Source organism: Microchirus variegatus (genome assembly GCF_963457635.1).
Source record: "Microchirus variegatus genome assembly, chromosome: 12".
In the NCBI taxonomy this organism is placed as follows: Eukaryota; Metazoa; Chordata; class Actinopteri; order Pleuronectiformes; family Soleidae; genus Microchirus; species Microchirus variegatus.
Window position 1 is genome coordinate 12,120,683 of NC_139813.1, and position 17,713 is coordinate 12,138,395.

Here is a 17,713-nt window from a genome sequence, read left to right on the forward strand (position 1 = left end):
TGATATTTTGGTGTAATTAACTCAGTTAATTAAAATCAGCATGGGAATGGTTTTGGTGTTCATACATATATATAAAAACAATACTATTGTAAGCAGATTATTTAAATAATTGTGTTCTGAAGAGCTTGCTCAGTGTGTACTCAATAAAATGAGTTATTCTGGGACCAAAAACATCTTCTGATGATTTTATTGATGGGAAAAAAGAATGTTAGCACATCTTGACACTTTCTAAAGGAATGACAAAATAAAAATAATTTTTAACTAGATACTGAGGAGCATTAACTGAAAAAAAAAGAAAAAGAGAATGCTTTTACATCTAGTTTGAAAAGATTATTTCAGCAGTTCCTTTTGTAAAACAAAGTGAGCTCAATTAGGCTCAAACAGTCTTTTTCCTTCATCTGCACTGATCTGAATACATGAGGCGGGAAAAAGTGGTTTGATGAATACAAACCAGACACTCTGTGGTGTCAAAACAGTTCAGCAGTAAAGGAAGGTCAGTGCTGGAGGAAAAATCCAGATAGGCCGTTTGAAATGTGCCCTTTAAAAAGACGCAACGCTCGCGTCGTTTGTTTATCCCTCAGTGTCCGCCAGTTTCTGTCTCTTTGGTGCTGGTTCCTCAACTCGCTGTGAGCCTGAAGGTTTGGCAGTGCTTGTGGCAACCGTTGTCCCTGAGAGGACGTAGCCTCCACCCCCACTCATCAGCAGCAGAGGATGGGTCCTGTTAGGCAACACCTAAGGACAAGGCAGAGAGATACAGTCAGGACACATTAACTCTGGAGGAGGAAAGGCTGGAGGAAATAACACACTGATCCAGAGGGGAAAGAACTCTTTGGGTATGCAGACACTTCTCTCCCCTAGTTGTTGGAAAGAGGACAAAATACAGAGCGAGGGAAAAAAATGAATTGCTGAGTTATTGGTCATTAGCTGTACTTTGAGAGTTCACAGTGACTAGACCATCGACCACCAAATTGTGATATAAAACAAATTAAGTGCCCATTTTTAGAAAGTGTAATCAAAATTCCCTCCAGGCATTCCTGAAATATCACATTAAAAAAAAGAATGGGATATATATATTTGGACAAATGGACAACCCGAAAATGAAAAAGCCTCCGGTCACGGCTCATCACCACTTTACCTGATAATGCCTGAGCCAGGTGTCTGTGAGTCTGACGTTGACTGTACCACCGTGTTCCTTGAGCTTTGCAAAACACTCGATAAGAGGCTGAAAAAGATTGACGAGGGAGAGATGGGGAAAAAAGAAGCATTAAGGAGGGCTGCAGTGCCAAACAGTTACACACACACTCACTGAGAGTGTTATCTTTTTAGCACAGTACAAAAGCAGAGTAGTGGTAATAAGTGATAGGCATTGTAATAACTCCTCGGCTGAGACAGCGATGTCCGCTGCAGCAATGAAATGAGGACATTTTCCCACTGGAACTCTGAGCAATAAAAGCAGGTGATGAGAGATACGTCTACGAAAGCAAATTAACCTGACACACCGAAAGACGTCGAGAAGTGTTGTTGGTTCAAGTAAATGCATCTCGTCAGGATGATCTTACCTCTTTGTACTGGGAGTAGATGACAAAAGGCCTGGAGGGAGCAAGGAATTTGAGCAGGCCCATTACGACAGAACACGGGTGAAAGCGACTGGCGATTATCAACCTGTAATTAGAAAAGAAACGGATGATTAAGCAGATGTGCCGTCTGATATGAAAAACACCGTCAACAGCAGACTGATATTGGAAATGTGCTGTCTGTGGGTTATTATCAGAAAACTAAAGGATTTAGCACCTTCCTCATTCTCCTTTATTCTATAAAATGATGATGGCAAGTAAAAAAGGCCAGATAATTTAGGAGAGTCTGGAGAATCTATTGATGATTTATCAGCTGTGATGTAGAGGAGCGGTAAGTTAAAAGGCTAACCAGATCAATAGCTGTTCATCTAGCTTCGGTGTCCCCCTCACAACACTTCATCCATCATAACAAAAGAGGCGATGGAGCAAATCCTTCATTTTATACGACAGGAAACTGCAACCCAATCACTTTGTTCACCTTGTAAGGGCACAGAGTGAGAGTTCCTGGCACGAGCTCAGAGGAAATAATTTATCGTGACTTTTATGGACACAGCCATTGCTTTAATTATTATGAATAATTTTTCCATTCCTCCGTTTTTAATTACTCTTGTGGACCACATGGTGCAATTTAGAACCAGTGACAGAGAGTTGTAAGAGAAGGAGCCAGAGAAGCTGAGGACAGAGAAAACAGCGCGAGAGAAAACCAAATATGACACCAACCCGTCGGCATTTCTGCCTTCCAGCTGAGCGGCAGCAGCTGCCAGCTTCATCCGTCTCTCCTGAGCCTGAACAAACAAACAAAAAACGCACTTAATTAAGACAATCCTACTTTCTAACTCTTCAATCACCGCAGTAATGACTACTTGTTGATTATCAGATTGATAAAAAGGAGCAAAGAATAATGTTGAAAGTGAGGTCAGTATAAATTGAACATACTTTGGCTTCTCTGCGTTTTTCCTTCTCTATTTTCTCCTTCTCCAAACGAGCTTCTTCAGCAGTGATAGCCTCCATCTTCAGATCTTCTGGACCATCCTGCTGTTCTGCCTTAGGCTGGTTCTGATCCTTCTCCGTAGCCTTGTTAGACTGTTCTTCAACTGGAAGTTTCACAGAATAGAGTTAGAGTTAGAGTTATCTCTTTTTTGCATTGCAGCCTTTTCATTTCTGAATTAATTTAGTCTGTTTTGGTCCACAACTGTCAAAAGTAATAACTTCAAATCTTTTAGAGAAATCTTGCTGGGTAAGTTTTAACCAGGTTTTCTTTGGTATTTCAATACCAGAGAGTAGCTACTCCACTTCAGGTCCTACCAGCACTCGAGCGTTTGTCAGTAGTGTCCAGCGTCCCTGCCAGCAGAGCGTTGACATGGCAGATGGGAAACTCATGCAGCGTATCGTGGAAATGTGCGGGGAAGCCAAAGCTCTCCACACCCGCCCGGGTAGGACCACCTCCTGGGTACATCTGAATCACTGACCCATAGCCTGAGTTGGAGAGGAACGAGAGGCTGATTAAATATGCAGTGGGCAACTGCAAAGCTCTGCAAAGTTAACAGGACAAACATACCTCCCATTCTCTCCATAACAGAGCCCAGCACGAGGCCAGCGCAAGTCTCAAACACCAAGACTTTGCTGCCAGCGTGGACATTTGCCAGAGTCAACATCTGGGCCAGTGTGTCATACCGCAGGTGGCTGCAACAAACACAAACATACACATTTATCACTTCAGACCGCTCTTCTCATTACAAGACATGTTTTCACACTTTCTGCTAAGCCACGTGCTGACTCACCAGATCTTGCCTGGTTCCCGGCCATGGTACATCATAGCCAGGATGCGACAGGACGGTTTGAGAATCGTCACAGTATTTTCATACCTGGAAACACGTACGATGGGAACAAACAAGAACACTAATTACACCACTATTCAATCATATTCCTAAGTCTGCAGCAGTGTGTGGTCGTATAATTCGAAGTGACTCACTTCTTTTTTTTCTTCTTGATGTATTTATCCTGGGCATACTCGGTCTTATCTCTGAATGTGGAGCTGTTGTCTATAAGCTGCTGAATGATTTCCTGTGGAGCACAAACACACACGACCTTTAGATTCTTTTCTGCTCAAGTACGTCTTAATGCATGTCACTTTTCAGAGTGTCAGTTTTAGCAGGAAAAAGCACAGAAGTTGGTGATAAGAGAGACATTGACTCCATTCCTTTCAGGACAGTAAGAACAAGCCAAAATTTACAAAGATTATTTACACCTGTATTTCCCACTGTGATCTGTCAAAGTGTATACCAGCATGTATGTACCCTGCAGTAATACAACACTAACCACTGATGTATATAATTTTAGGGTTACTGCTGTACCTGACCCTTCAGACCTTGCTCTTTGAGCGTCTCAATGTCATCCCTGGTCAGTTTCTGGGATTTTCCATCGTCGAGAATATTCCTGTTGTCTGTGCCTGCCTCCTTCGCATCTGGGAAACATAGATGACATTGACATCTTATTATCACCACCAATAAGGGAGCAAATACATCCACTGTGTAATTTAAACGTAAATGTGGTTGCTGTGTGCTACTAAAGGTCCAGTGTGAAACATTTAGGGAGGGTCTTTGGCAGAAACTGAACAGACTACAGAAAAGTATCTATAAATGTATAAATGCTTTAAAATAAGAATAATTTTAGTTTTCCATAGTGTTAGAATGAGATTTTGCAGTGGTGCAATCATACACTGTCATGTTTCGACAGCAGCCCAAACAGACAATCCAGCCAGAGAATGGATTATGATGCATGTCATCCTTTCTGGTACGCAGAGGCCACCGTAGTTCCCTGACACACTTGATAAGGTAGTGATGAGTTGATGAGTTCTCCATTTGTTTCAATTTGTGCTCTCACCATCAGATGTCACTCATTTTTACACACTGGACCTTTAAAACACAGGTTACACACCACTAGAGCCGTCTGCGTTTTTTGGCTTCTGTGGCTGCAGTTTTCCTCCAGAGAGAATCTCAAACGTGGTGCTGAACAGTTCACCCACAGCTTTGTCCAAGAAGATCCACTGTTTCTCAAAAATCACCTTCCTGTAAGTAAAACACAAAGTAAGTAAAAGGGTCATGATGTTATTTCACTGCTTGTGATGCAAATGTTGTAACAATCAAACACAAAAACACTCCGTTGTTATCCATCACATGTGATATGTCACTGAAGGTTTAGCTAACACTGCACTAGCTTGTTTGAACAAGCTGGAGTTGTGATTGTGAGGCAGAAACTGAAGCTTGAGCTTGTTAATGGGAACATTTAGTATACTTGGCTGTTTTTGACTTACTTCCCGAGCTGAATCTGCATAGCTTTGAAGATATCTCCTCGTTTCAACACGACGCAGTCACCCTCTTTGATTCTGTACTCAGAGTCCTCGTCTCGGTTGTCCGCCATGATGAGGCAGGTAAACCAGCTCTTTTTGAGCTGTAAGCTGAGAGTCGTCTCCCCGGCTGCTGATACAGAGTCACCGCTGACACACAGCAGAGACAAAGGCACTACAGTAACCTGAAGTAAAAGCAAAACACGATGAATTATTATTACCACGTGTTAGCCTCCACTTCCCCTCTCAGCCTCAGTACGACCAAACGATTACAGACAGTAAATTGTACGGGGCTTCAACATAGTTGTGTGTGATTCGCTGGATAGGCGCGTCGCTGATTGTGATAGCCAATGGGAGCGTAACGCGATGACTCAGGCTGAAATAGGAGATGTCAGAATCATCGATCGACCGGTGCCCTGGAGGGGGACTGACTGTCAGTCGAGTTTATAATAATCATTTTTGGATTTTTCATTTGTTTTTATGTAGTTTTAGAGTGCGTTTGCTAGTTGTTATCAGTTTTTGTTTTTTAAAATAAGTTTTAGTTGTAATATGGAGTATTCCAGGTTCAAGATTCAAAAAGGTCATCATATTGTGTCATAAAAATGCCATTTAAAAATGTATTAGGACAGATTAACAATAATCCATGAATGAAATATAACAGTCTACAAGAAAGTAGACTGAAGTGCATTATACTACTGAGGTTGGATGCAGTTTCAGATAAGAATGAGTGTATTCCCATTCTAGATTGTCTGTTTTCACAATATTCCAGCATGTTTACGTTCTCAAATTAGCCTGATCATTTTTTTTTATATAAAGGATTGGATATTACTTCATAGCAATATCTAAGTAGTAGCAATGTATTGTTATCAGATATTGTTATTGATATCAGAGCCTGTGTCCCATCTCATGTATGTACTCCAGGAAGAGGACCCTAATGTTGCTGGAAGATGGAAGGGAAAAGATGCCACATACTGTAAATGGAAAGGAAAGGGATTATGCATACAATAATTATGAGTAGAGTGCAAATTATCTAGAGAGGGTTGACTTTAGTCATTTGACAAACACACATCTTCGTTTTGGTCAAATTTATATCAAGTATACAGACATTTCTAATTGTTGAGTTATCATTGTTGTTGTCTATCAAAATATCAATGGAAAACCATCTTGACTGAATAATAAAGCCATCTCCTGACAATAGTTGAATCAGCCAACAAAACTTGTTTGCTTTCAGTTCTGCATAATACTTGATGATGATTTTTGTGGGTGGAAGCTCATCTGCAGTTAATTCCCCTACATATATATATATATTTTTTTTACATGCCAACACTGCTGGAATGAATCTCTATACAGTTAACAGTTTTTCCGCACCCTAACACAGTCGATTGTGTTAAAATGCAATTTGGCAGATGTTGGACCACGTCATCACTCAGCATGGCTGAGTGCGCATCATTTCCCACTATGGGGCCACAATCTGGTGTTTTATAACTGGTTTTATATGTGTGTGCCAACTCAAACAGCCCACATTCAACATACAGCAGCACAGCGTCGAGGCAGCTGATGGAGAGAAAGAGTAGCATCCTACACAGCACACAAAATAACATCATTTTTGCCGACATGAAACCTGGGAGGCGTCTTAAGTCACTGGAAAGTCTTGAGCAATTTTCAAATGGCTCCCAGTAACACACTTAGTTATGCTGACTTTTCCAAAGAAAACTTTTAACTTCTATTGATGTTTTATTAAACGCTGTACAAACAGTGAACTGAAGCTTTAGTGTTGTCCCTTAGCTGTAAATCATTTAAGGTAAGAGCTTCTATCACATTAGTAAATGGGCATTAAGATGTGAATGTGGGTTGAAATGTGTCAAAAAAAGAGTTTGGTGGAGGGTAATTTATAATTATTATACTTTATGTTCTGGGTGTGGGACAGATGGTGTACCGTTACATTAAAAATGCATACGTTCAACCACACTGGAATGAAAAGCAGCCATTAAAGCTTCAGGTTTCTCAACTCTAAGAATGGCTCTAAGTTTCCTCCAGAGCTTTAAGTGTTTCTAAAAGTGGAGTTTAAATCCCATTGATTAAGTTATTCTTAAATCATTGACGAATCAAAGCAAATAAAACATAAATATTATTTTTCTTCAAGCCCTAGAGCAGTGTTTCAGCAGTTGAACAAATGTGAAACAAGCTGTGATATATAAAACCAACCTTTTAATGTTTTTATACAATGTCTGTTTGAAAAAAAAAAAAAAAACTCCTGACCTTTAAAAAAAAATCTTACAAATATAGTTTCATCCAATTTTTTAGGGGAAAAACAAATCTTCACTACATATTTACATCAACACCAATACTTCTGTAGTGCAGGGTAAATGTCTAGAACTGTTTACATTTTATTAAATGAAACATGCAGTTGTTGCTCTGTGAGTGACGACGTATGACATTTTCTTTGGCAGTGATTGGCTCAGTGTGTAGGGTTACCACTGAACTCTTACATTGTTACATGCAAGTATACACACAGCAAATGCACTTGACGAAGAAGACCAGTCTGATATGTTATCTCACTGCTGGCCTCCAGTGAGTTTATGGAACAGTTCTTCATCCAGCGTCTCGTTCTGATCTTTAGCTCGTGTGGACAGGAAGATGTAACCCCCAATGAACTCGTGCACCACCTTGCAGTCGCAGCTCACACAGCAGAAGGCTATCATCACCTTCTGGTCAAATTCTATAGTCACCTGGAATGACATAAAGTTGATTAGATATTCACGATGATATTCTGCTGTTATGGTGAAATTGGAATTTACTGCACGACAACTGCACACCTGTCTTATCTCCCAGTTGACATTCCACTGCTTCATGTTGGCGAATCTCCACGTGGTGACGGGAAGGCCAGAGGACATGTCAATGCGAATCAGACGATTGTACGAGATCCCCAGAATCTCATCTTTCTTACCGCCTTTGAATCTGCAAAACATGCAAAATGGAAACATCTTTATACTAACATTGATAAACAGAAATGCATATGAGCATGTGTTTAACCATAACCAGGTAACGCCTAACCCTAACCTCACCACAGTTCAAATCTTATTGAAATGTTTACAGTTCCTCAGAAATGTGATATTGTACTGTACCTGACAATGTAGTAGTTGATACCAAACTCTGGAAGTGACTGCCAGGCCTGAATAAATCGCATTTTGGCCTCCATTAGTGACAGATGTGCTATGTTCTGATGGGCCTCCAGGATACGTGTTGTCAGCTGCGAACAATAACGTGAGACAGAAGATGAAATATGGTTCACAAAAAACGGTGACGCAACACTGATGGCTACTGGCAAAGTCACATATTTCGCTGGTAGCCATAAACAAACCTGTTTGGTCTTGTGTTTCTTGGCGTAGCGTGGGGAAACAAAACACTCAGCATTCATCTCCATTGAGTCAAGGTCGGGAGCTGACTGACCAGGAGGGGGCGCCAGGCTCTTCATTTGCAAAAAGGATTGGATATTCTTCACTTCTGACTTGTAGGAGCTGTAGGCCATTGTCTTTCCCTTAGAGGCAAGGATGCAGGCAGCTTTCCACCTGGCGTACTGCGTCTCCTGTGGCAGAAGAAGCACAAACATACATCAGCTACAATATACATATACATATATATATATATATATATACATACTGTATATTTGTATGTGGATGATTTAAAAAGAGGTTACATTGTCACATCGGATGTTCACTTCGTTCATCCCATCAGCCACAGGGAGCAGAAGTTTGATGCCGAACCTCTTGTCTGTGACGTTGACGTCAGGAACAACCTCACAACCTGTCACGTGAGGAGGAACATGTTATATTGACGTAAGCTTTCAACACATATTATTTTAAGGAGAATAGCTTGGGTTTCTAGCCTTTGTGAAGGGATAATGACCTTTAATATTGTTTTCAGATCATTTTGTTTCACTGACCTCTGAGGTGAAGCTGCTCTAAGGGTTCTCCACTGGAATTCTCCTTGTTCTTGTAGTAGGAAATCGTAGTGTCCTTGAATACAAACCAATACTCTTTGTAAGGCCGTAATGTCAGTCTTTTGGGCCTAAAAAGAGCAAAGAAATAATAAAGTAAAACAATGACTATAAGTGATTGAGGCTGTCAACTGTTACCAGCTACCAGCTATCTAAGGGTCGTCTTCATATGATACAGTAAAATGATTATAAAGGTGGGTTTACCTAAATAGTCGGAGGGTATCTGCCAGCTCTGGAATGTCTGTAATGTCTTCCTGGGGGCGGGTCAAACAACAGTCAATTATCCTGTGTCTTTTCGTTACATCACCACGTGAAGACATGCAATCATCGGAGGCCTACATATCGACTTCAGCTTAAAAACAGGTGTCCTACTGTTACAGAGCAGGAACCCTGAAAACCAGTGTTAATATTCACTCCAGTGTAGTTCTGTTTAAAAAAACATGTTTACCAGAATCCTGTCTGTGTGTCTGCCTTCAAGCGTCACCTCCAGGTTGGAAAGAGCTGCCTCCACTTCATCTATATCTGGTTCATTGGAGTTGTCCAATGGTTCACTTGACAAGGTCAACTTACAGATGTGATACTGCAAAAGAATAAGGGAGTAATAAGTTCACTCCTGATGAAAGAATCTCACATTGCTGTCCTAATGTCACTGATTAAACATTTAGTTTTTAACTAACATGTACTAGTTGTTTCTCTTACATGACTTAAGCGGTTATGCAAGGCTGGCATGAGTCAGAGAGAGGTTTGAGCACAACCCTGTGTCAGCCACTGCATCAATATGAATGTGAGAGCAATGCTGATCTCTTATTGAATCAGTGTGCTTTCTGAATCACTGTCCCAACAGAAACTGGCTGACATTTAGACACACAGAATATCACATTACTATGCACCCTCAGGCTCCAATGACAAGCAGCTAAATCTGTTATGGTGAGCTTGTACATCACAGCGAGGAGTTGTAATTCAAAGGTGAGTAACTTTAGGTGCTTTTTGTAATTGCTGATGGCACAATTCTGCCTCTGTTTGGAAATGATGTAACATTAATTGTATGCCAAGTCCTTCATCTGAAAACTGGTTCTGACAAGCAATACTATCAGTCCTGACTGAGAAAGTGTTTGTGAATGCACTGGCACTGCAGGGGATCACAGGAAGGAGCATTTATCTCATCAACCTGCTGATTTTTGAGCAGTAGAATTCACTTTTGAAACTTTTTGTTAGCAACTTCTTGGTAATCTCTTCCCGTGTGCAGTGTGTATATGTCGGCAGGCCACTTGAGATCTAACACTGCATTACTGAGAAATTGGAGCTGATGGGTTTAATCGGCATTCTGTGAACTCTTTTGACAATGGTTTGAATTTACAGCTTAGGTTTATATTCAAAAAAGGTATACACTTCAGTTTTAAGAGTACTGACTCACACCTTGCCTTCTGCCCAGTGTGGAGAAAGTTTGTTTAATTGCTGTACAAACAAAAAAGTGCTGTCTCAGTTTTACTGGCTCCAAGTACTGAACAATATACAGAACCTTATATCATATTCGAAACTGTGGTGATATAATATTCACCTGTAATGAAGCAAACATCAGCATTTCCTCATCAGTGCAATCGATCTCCTCCAGCAGGATGGACCAGCGTGCCTGTTCGTACAACTGCGTTATCCTGACAGCATCGTACTAAAACATAAAAACACACACTCGGGTTTAGTTCAACAGCTTCAAACTAAAATCACTTCAGTTACAATTCAATTTGGGTCACTCACTTTAGGATTGAGGTCAAAGAAGACATTGTACTTGAATCGAAGCATCAGCTTGTCGTCATCTTGAATATCTTGCTCCATGAGGGACCGAGATGAGTCCAACCACCTGTCAATCACATCAACAACAATGTGGGCTTAGGATGAATACTAAACAACCCGAGAAACACCACCTATTTCTATTAACTAGGTTTCTACCCTGCATTGTTGATTGCTTTATCCACTACTGAGAGTGGCTGGTACATCTTGGCCAACTCAGCGGGCGGCAAGTTTGGCTGAGAGTCAGCAAGAGGGTTTTCTCCAAACCAGAGGCTGGTGGCAGACATCGGCATCCCATTCTCTGGGTCATAGGTTGCAGTCATGGTCTTACTGTACATGAGGGCTTTCGGGAAAAACACATAGAAAACAACATAACTATAAATGTCAAAAAATCATATTCAACGAGTTATGTAATAACTGAGGAATAAATCCTGGAAAACATGGCAGCACATTGAACATTCATCAAATCACATTGATTAAAACTGTGGCCTGAAAGATCACAGCAAAATCAATATACTGGATATGAATGTTGCATTGTGAATTAAAGATTGGTCAATTTCGGTCGATTTCGTCAATTAAACCTTCCAAGGTCACAGCCCAGAGTGTTTAACTGCTCAGAGAAATCGGTGCAAAACATGTGATTCCAGCCTTCCGCTTACTTTGATTTTTTTCTGTCACAGCTAGCTTTGGAAGCGGAACAAAATGAATAAACCAGAATTAACCAGTATCTCAATGGCAACACGCACATTAGCAAACACTGGTCTCCCCATAATCCTCTCAAAATAATCATATGCATAGACATATCGATTTATCCTGGCAGGAAAAGCAAAGGTGGAACTAATTATATTAGATATTGAGTCAACCAATTTCTGCAATACAGTTCAAAAGGTCTCCTTTAAATACAGCTACAAAAAACTACTTTGGAACCCACTTCTCAAGTTCCCTAGTCTAGTAAAATGTAAAAATACACATTACACAATGTGCTGCATCACACAATTGAAACTAATCCACACAAATGTCAAAATTAAAATGGAAGTCAGACATTTCAGCCATTTATCAGTGAACTTTTGCACCAGAACAGGCACTAAAACCACATACAGTATGTGGGACATCACTTTAAAATCATGATGTGATCTACTCAGTGTGTCTTTTTCTTGACTCATGATTATGTGGTGATTGTGGTGTTCTGAAACGTCAGCCCTGTTTTTTTCCCACAATACCTGAGCTTCCGGGTCCACCACTAGGCAAATCGATGTCCCAAATGTTCTCTTCCAAGTTCTTGTCTTTCTTCTTCTTCTTTTTGGATGGATCGTCTGGCGGCTTCAGCAGAGACAGTTCCTCTGACCTCCTGATGTCTGAAATGGAGCAATGATGTTGGAGAGAGTCTTGTATGTGCTGCAGTCACACTAAATCATGACAAAAGCAGGGAGGAGAGAGGGGTTTTCTAATAGAAAAAGACAGAGTAACTCACTGAGCAGTTGACAGATTTCTGACACAGCCTTGAAAACCACATTGGAGAAGCTGACAGTCATTTTGATGGTCTTCATATTGGGAAGCTGCAGCAGCAGGGGTTTGTGCTGGGGTGTGTAGCGTAGGAAAGCATCAGCCTGTATAGCAGAATAATTTTAAATCATATGAGCCATCCATGCAAAATCAATAGGCCTATATACACTGTATGTCCTCACATTCCTTGTTACGCTGACTTGGAGATTTTGTTACCTTGACTAGCCTGGGGGTAAATTATCCTGCTCCCTTTATTGTTGTTTTTTATATCAAGTTGATAGTTGTACCTATTTCTGGAACATATGCTTTACTGTACGAGTTTTCTTCACTATAGAGCTATGGTTCTTTGAGTGTAAACTATGCTTTACATGAGGCGACTATCCAACAAATGGTTCAGGCCTGGGCTGAGTGGGGGAGATTAATACAATTCAGTTTTTTATTTGCCTTGGATGAAAAATACAATCCAGAAGCATCCACAAATGTTCACATAAAACCACTGATTGTTTTTCCTGCCCTGGGGAGCACACAGGAACACAGAGAATCAAATTATTATGGCTTAGAATAGAATATTATGTCCAGTGGGAATTCAGGTGACTTTGTTTATAGAGAAACTTTGAATTGCTGTTTGAGATTAATAGTGAATTTCGATATTACCTGAATTCCATACTTGTCCAGGGTCCAGTGTGTCTTAAGCAGCCAGCACGTCCTCTGTTCCCACCATAAGGCATGATCTGACCAGTCCTGAGGAGCCTCTGCAGACAGATTCACATAATCGTAGTACTATCAATATTAGTACCGTATTATTATCCCATTTCTTGTAGGTATTTCTATTGTATATCAAGTTTAAATTATCTTGGAGCTACCAAAACGGCTGCTGCCAATACAAACACTTGCAGTAGTCACTGTTGTGTGGGTGGCTGTTAATGATAAAAGTGTGCTTTGATGAGTCTACCTGACCATGTGATGGTGGTAGGCGAAATATACTGTACGTCCATTGATGACAAACTACTTAGTCATCTGTTGTGTCTCATGCTCTTTAAACAACCTCGCTTAAGTTTGCTCCTACGTGTTTATGAATTCCTGTAAAGAGATATTGCGTCCTGGTTGAACTTTGGCCCCTAAGGCTACACAAGCCAATGCACTGTGGCAAAACAATAGCACTGCAGCGTAGAAAAAATGCAGGGCAAATAAGGGTGTGGCTTGACTAACAGACCCACTGTGGCAGTGGAGGAGGGTCAAAGCCATAATAAGAGGATAAAGAGAACTTAATTCTTGATGTGCAGAAACCTCTCTGTCTCTGTAGTCACAGTACATTTGGTGCTCGTCTCATTTGAAGGATTACTGTATTTAAATTAGGTGCTACACATGGCATCAAAAACACTCACTGATTTTCTCCACTAACTTAAGCATGAGGCCCCCGATGTGCAGGTCTCCCTTCACCCTCAGCTTAAATTTCATGGACTCATCTCCATCTTTTTGATCCACCTGCACAGACAGCTCCCACGATGTCTCGCCATACTCTGCAGCCGTGATCATTGCCCTGTTATGAAAAAACAAAGGTGAGATACAGTGAATATGATACGTTATAGACAGGATCAGGTGTGGATATCACCATCACGGAGGTACACCACATGAAATAATGCAAGGTAAAACCCACTGCGATCTCCATTTAGACACACACTGGGGGAATTCCACTAAAATATGTTCACTCTTTTCATGCGATCTTTTGTTTGGAAGGTTGGGAAACATCTGGGGTGAAAATATGAGTCAGTGGATTAAGTGTTTCTCAACATCCTGTGGGAACGTCCAAATTAACTTGGCCAGTAGTTCACAAACAGATCTTTAATTTTTGTTCTGTTCTAAGTGGCCACAGCTTTTCACCAACTTCTCCTGCAGTATCTCCACAAGGATACACTGCAGCCCCTTAAGTTCTAGATGTATGAATAAGATAACACGCAGAAAGGCAGATGTACTGGCCGGTGCCAGGATGAAAAAAAAAAAACAGATGAGACTGCAGAACACAGTGTAGGCAACTCAGCTCTGCGCTTAAAGGAACATATATGATGAAAATTCTGTAAAAGAGTGAAAGGATGAAAGACATAAGCCGGGAAGTAAGGGGAGAAGAGTGGAGGAGGAGCAGGGAGGGGTACGTGGAATGTGTGACGAGCAGGGACATGAATCTGGTGCAGGAGATGGTGCAAAACAGCACACACACACACACACACACATACTGCACAAGTCTCTCCATTTCATAAACAAACTCAGAACACTGGTGAACAAAGACATATGAAGTCATATACACTTCATATGTCTAAGGCCTCCTGACCATTGTATGCGAGTACTGTGTAAAATGTGTAGCTGGGGGCTAAGTTTAATGAATACACTATGCTGCTGCTGCTGCTGCTGTTGTGCTGCCACCTCCCTCTGCAGCTGCAGGGTACAGTTAAAAGTTTGAGCTTGCTGAAGGAGTACTTGTTGAGATGTGTCTGAGTGTGATGAGCTGACTCCTAAAATATTACAGTAAACTACAGATCGCATCAAAATTTGATGGACCATAGGATGATGTCATTTGGTGCCCATAGGAAAACAGATAATCAAAAGCTTTTTTTGTGCAACACATTACATTTCATTGGAGTGCTAATATTCTAACTGCAGCACGAACTGTGATAATACATTTAATAACAATTTCAATCTGTTATTTCCACTTTACACCTGAGCAATTTTATGTCTTTTTTTTCTGACCAAAAACACTGTTGACATAGTTAACAATTTAAGGATTTAAGAAGATGTTTTTGCAATACATAGCAGGAATGTATTGAAAGACATGATGTAATTTGTTTATTGTTAGATCATTCATTCTGTGAAAAATCTGTATGAAACAAGAAATGTTGAACAATGTAGTTATAACTATCAAGTATCAAGTCATACACAACACTATTGTAACAGTGAAATGAAGTCTTGCACATTAAACATTAACCTCTGTCTACATATTCCAACCACAAACGCATAACTTAGTGTACTCTGTACTCAACTGGACCATACCATGGGGTTTTTCCCTCAGGTAAATGAGGGTGCGAATATAATTTAATGTTGATGAATACATTTGAAACAGCTCCTACCTTGATTCAACGTTTTCTGCCGTGTTTCCTAAAACGTGTTGCGGAGTAAAATTACCCAGGAATGAGTCTTCCTCTCTGTGGGAGCAGGAGATACGCCACGCCCCGTTCACGCAGGTAGACGTCGAGGAGGAGGGGGAGGTGGTGTGTACTTCAGGTGGGTCAGACCACTGAACTGTGGACACATTTCCGACTCATATATGCATAAATCTACACATTATTTAGCTGTTGCCACGTAACATATGCAGACACGAAAAGACTAGCTGTGTATATGACGCACAAGCTACTAGCATGGCTAGTAGCTTCTTAGGAAACCAAAAATTAGCATAGCATTTCATGCAGTAGCAATTAGCACACATACTTTAATCATTAGTAGTATATTGGCGTCACGTTAATGTGTTTACAAAACAACAGTTTCAGTTTATATGTTGTAATGTATGTACTTAAGGTAAGGGCCTTGGTTGAAGGTAGCTACCACCTTGCGTCACCACTATTTTTACTACTGTAACCAACCAAAATGGCTGCTGTGGTCCATTCACTCACAGAAGCAGGTGCACTAGACTGACTAAGCACTGATATGTGAATATTAATGGTAGAATAGAAGTGTATAATTCTTTTGTGTCAGACAGACCCATATCAGGGCAAACAAGTTTTAAAAAGCGATATACATTGATATACAACCTTAAGAAAGCAACAAACATTGTTTTACTGTATACTTGCAGTAAATATCTGCTCTATGATAAATAATGTTGCTCTATGTGAAACTTACATTGTTATAGAAACTTTTTCTGTTCATAACATTTATTTGTTGACCAGTTTACACTCACAATAGGGGAAGAGTTATTATACTAGTATAATAAGTATGAGTATGTGTAGTATTTGCATGTTTTTTGAATTGTGGATATTTAAGGTATTAACACATTGTCAACATGACTTTGCCATGCTTGTGCAGTGTTGTATCCATATTTTTTTTTTATGAGGTGAGCCTTTAGATAATTAGCTGACATCTGTTTTTGCTTGTGTGCCTGTTGGCAACCATGTTTTCAGTTAGAGGGAACTGCTGAAAAGCTCTTGGAGATGGTGATGTGCTTTGCGAAGTCAGTGTTGGCTATGTGTAAATATCTTATACAACCACACCTCATAAAATCTGAAATACCACTTAAATGTAAAAATATATCAGGGGCTGTTGCTCAATTTTAGGTGGATTTTAAGAGACAGACCCACAACATGATGAATATTCACCACAGAAGATGAATCAGCCCATCTTCCTTAATGCCCACATCCCACCCTATGAGTAAATCAAGATGAATCATGGGGAGTATGTCTTTTCCATATCTGAGCGTTGCCAGCTTGTGAAGTTACAATAACACACCAATAAAATGATGACTAGTAATTCCTCTATTTGGACAGATGGTGTTCCACTGATAGCAATACAGCAACACTGACTTAGAGCTATTTAGCGGGTTTTAATATGCATGTGTGTTTCTTCAGCAGTTTCTCCTCTATCAGTGACACAGTCATGAAGTAACTCCATGTGTGAAGCCTGCCACCCTCTGGTTTCAATCGGTAAGATCTGTATATTTTTGCCCTGCCTGGCATTTGAGTAAAATGCATACTTGTTAGATATGGACATCCGTCTCATGCATCAAATGGAAAAAAATACATTGTGGCCCAAAGGAATGGTTATATATTTTTATAGTAATGCCTGAGGTTGAAGTTTGAGTTATGTTTCACTTAAATGTCTGTAATATTATAGTAATAATAATAATAATGCATTATATTTAAGGCGCCTTTCAAGACACTCAAGGTCGCCGAAATATATGAAAAAATGTCAATCGCTAAACAAAAGAAAATAACCAGTTCCTGCGCAGTCAGTTTATTCAAAACATGCAGTTTGTCAGCCATTAAAAAACATCACATAATTGTTTTATTATTATTATTATTGTTGTTGTTATTTAATTTTCCTATGCACCTACTCTAACTGACCTAACACTGCTTATTCAAATTATTGTAAGACAAAACTGAAAGAAAAAAAACAGCAGTACATTCTCACAATATTAATATATTAATAATATTGGGTGTGTCACTCAAACTGTTAAAAAAAATGTGTAATTTGTTGTGGACAAAGGTATTGTAAGTTGAATCGTCATTTCATTACCCTTATTAAGTTACAAAGCTAAGTTTACTGTAACTGTCATAGCACCACGTGATATTCACACAAAGGTGAAAGATTATTGTATGAGTACTTCTGCATAAATGAATTAATCTTTAGTGAGACAATAAACAGTTCAGTTCAATACAATTAAATCAATACAATAATTAGATTATAGACTTGACTTTGAGTAGATATAACCGTATTTAATCCAAAACCTTCACATAACATTAACAGAGC

General features: G+C 40.0%; 2 protein-coding genes across 2 annotated transcripts; both read right to left on the reverse strand.

Moving 5' to 3' along the window:
* Positions 1-406: 406 nt before the first annotated feature.
* On the reverse strand, positions 407-5,000 carry trmt6 (tRNA methyltransferase 6 non-catalytic subunit). The gene is made up of 12 exons (XM_083899012.1): positions 4,888-5,000; positions 4,512-4,642; positions 3,929-4,038; positions 3,547-3,638; positions 3,356-3,439; positions 3,133-3,257; positions 2,880-3,050; positions 2,511-2,668; positions 2,295-2,359; positions 1,560-1,662; positions 1,136-1,222; positions 407-732 (listed from the first exon to the last, which is right to left on the reverse strand). Exons 1-12 carry the CDS (start codon positions 4,992-4,994, stop codon positions 571-573), a joined length of 1,395 nt encoding a protein of 464 aa, XP_083755138.1. The 5' UTR covers positions 4,995-5,000; the 3' UTR covers positions 407-570.
* A 2,475-nt stretch (positions 5,001-7,475) lies between these two features.
* On the reverse strand, positions 7,476-13,741 carry fermt1 (FERM domain containing kindlin 1; the record flags this gene model as incomplete). Its single annotated transcript, XM_083898516.1, has 15 exons — positions 7,476-7,649; positions 7,737-7,878; positions 8,046-8,170; positions 8,282-8,506; positions 8,618-8,724; positions 8,864-8,988; positions 9,122-9,171; positions 9,366-9,497; positions 10,476-10,583; positions 10,670-10,772; positions 10,862-11,045; positions 11,923-12,057; positions 12,174-12,309; positions 12,860-12,957; positions 13,591-13,741. 15 exons carry the CDS (start codon positions 13,739-13,741, stop codon positions 7,476-7,478), a joined length of 1,995 nt encoding a protein of 664 aa, XP_083754642.1.
* Between the last annotated feature and the right edge of the window lie 3,972 nt (positions 13,742-17,713).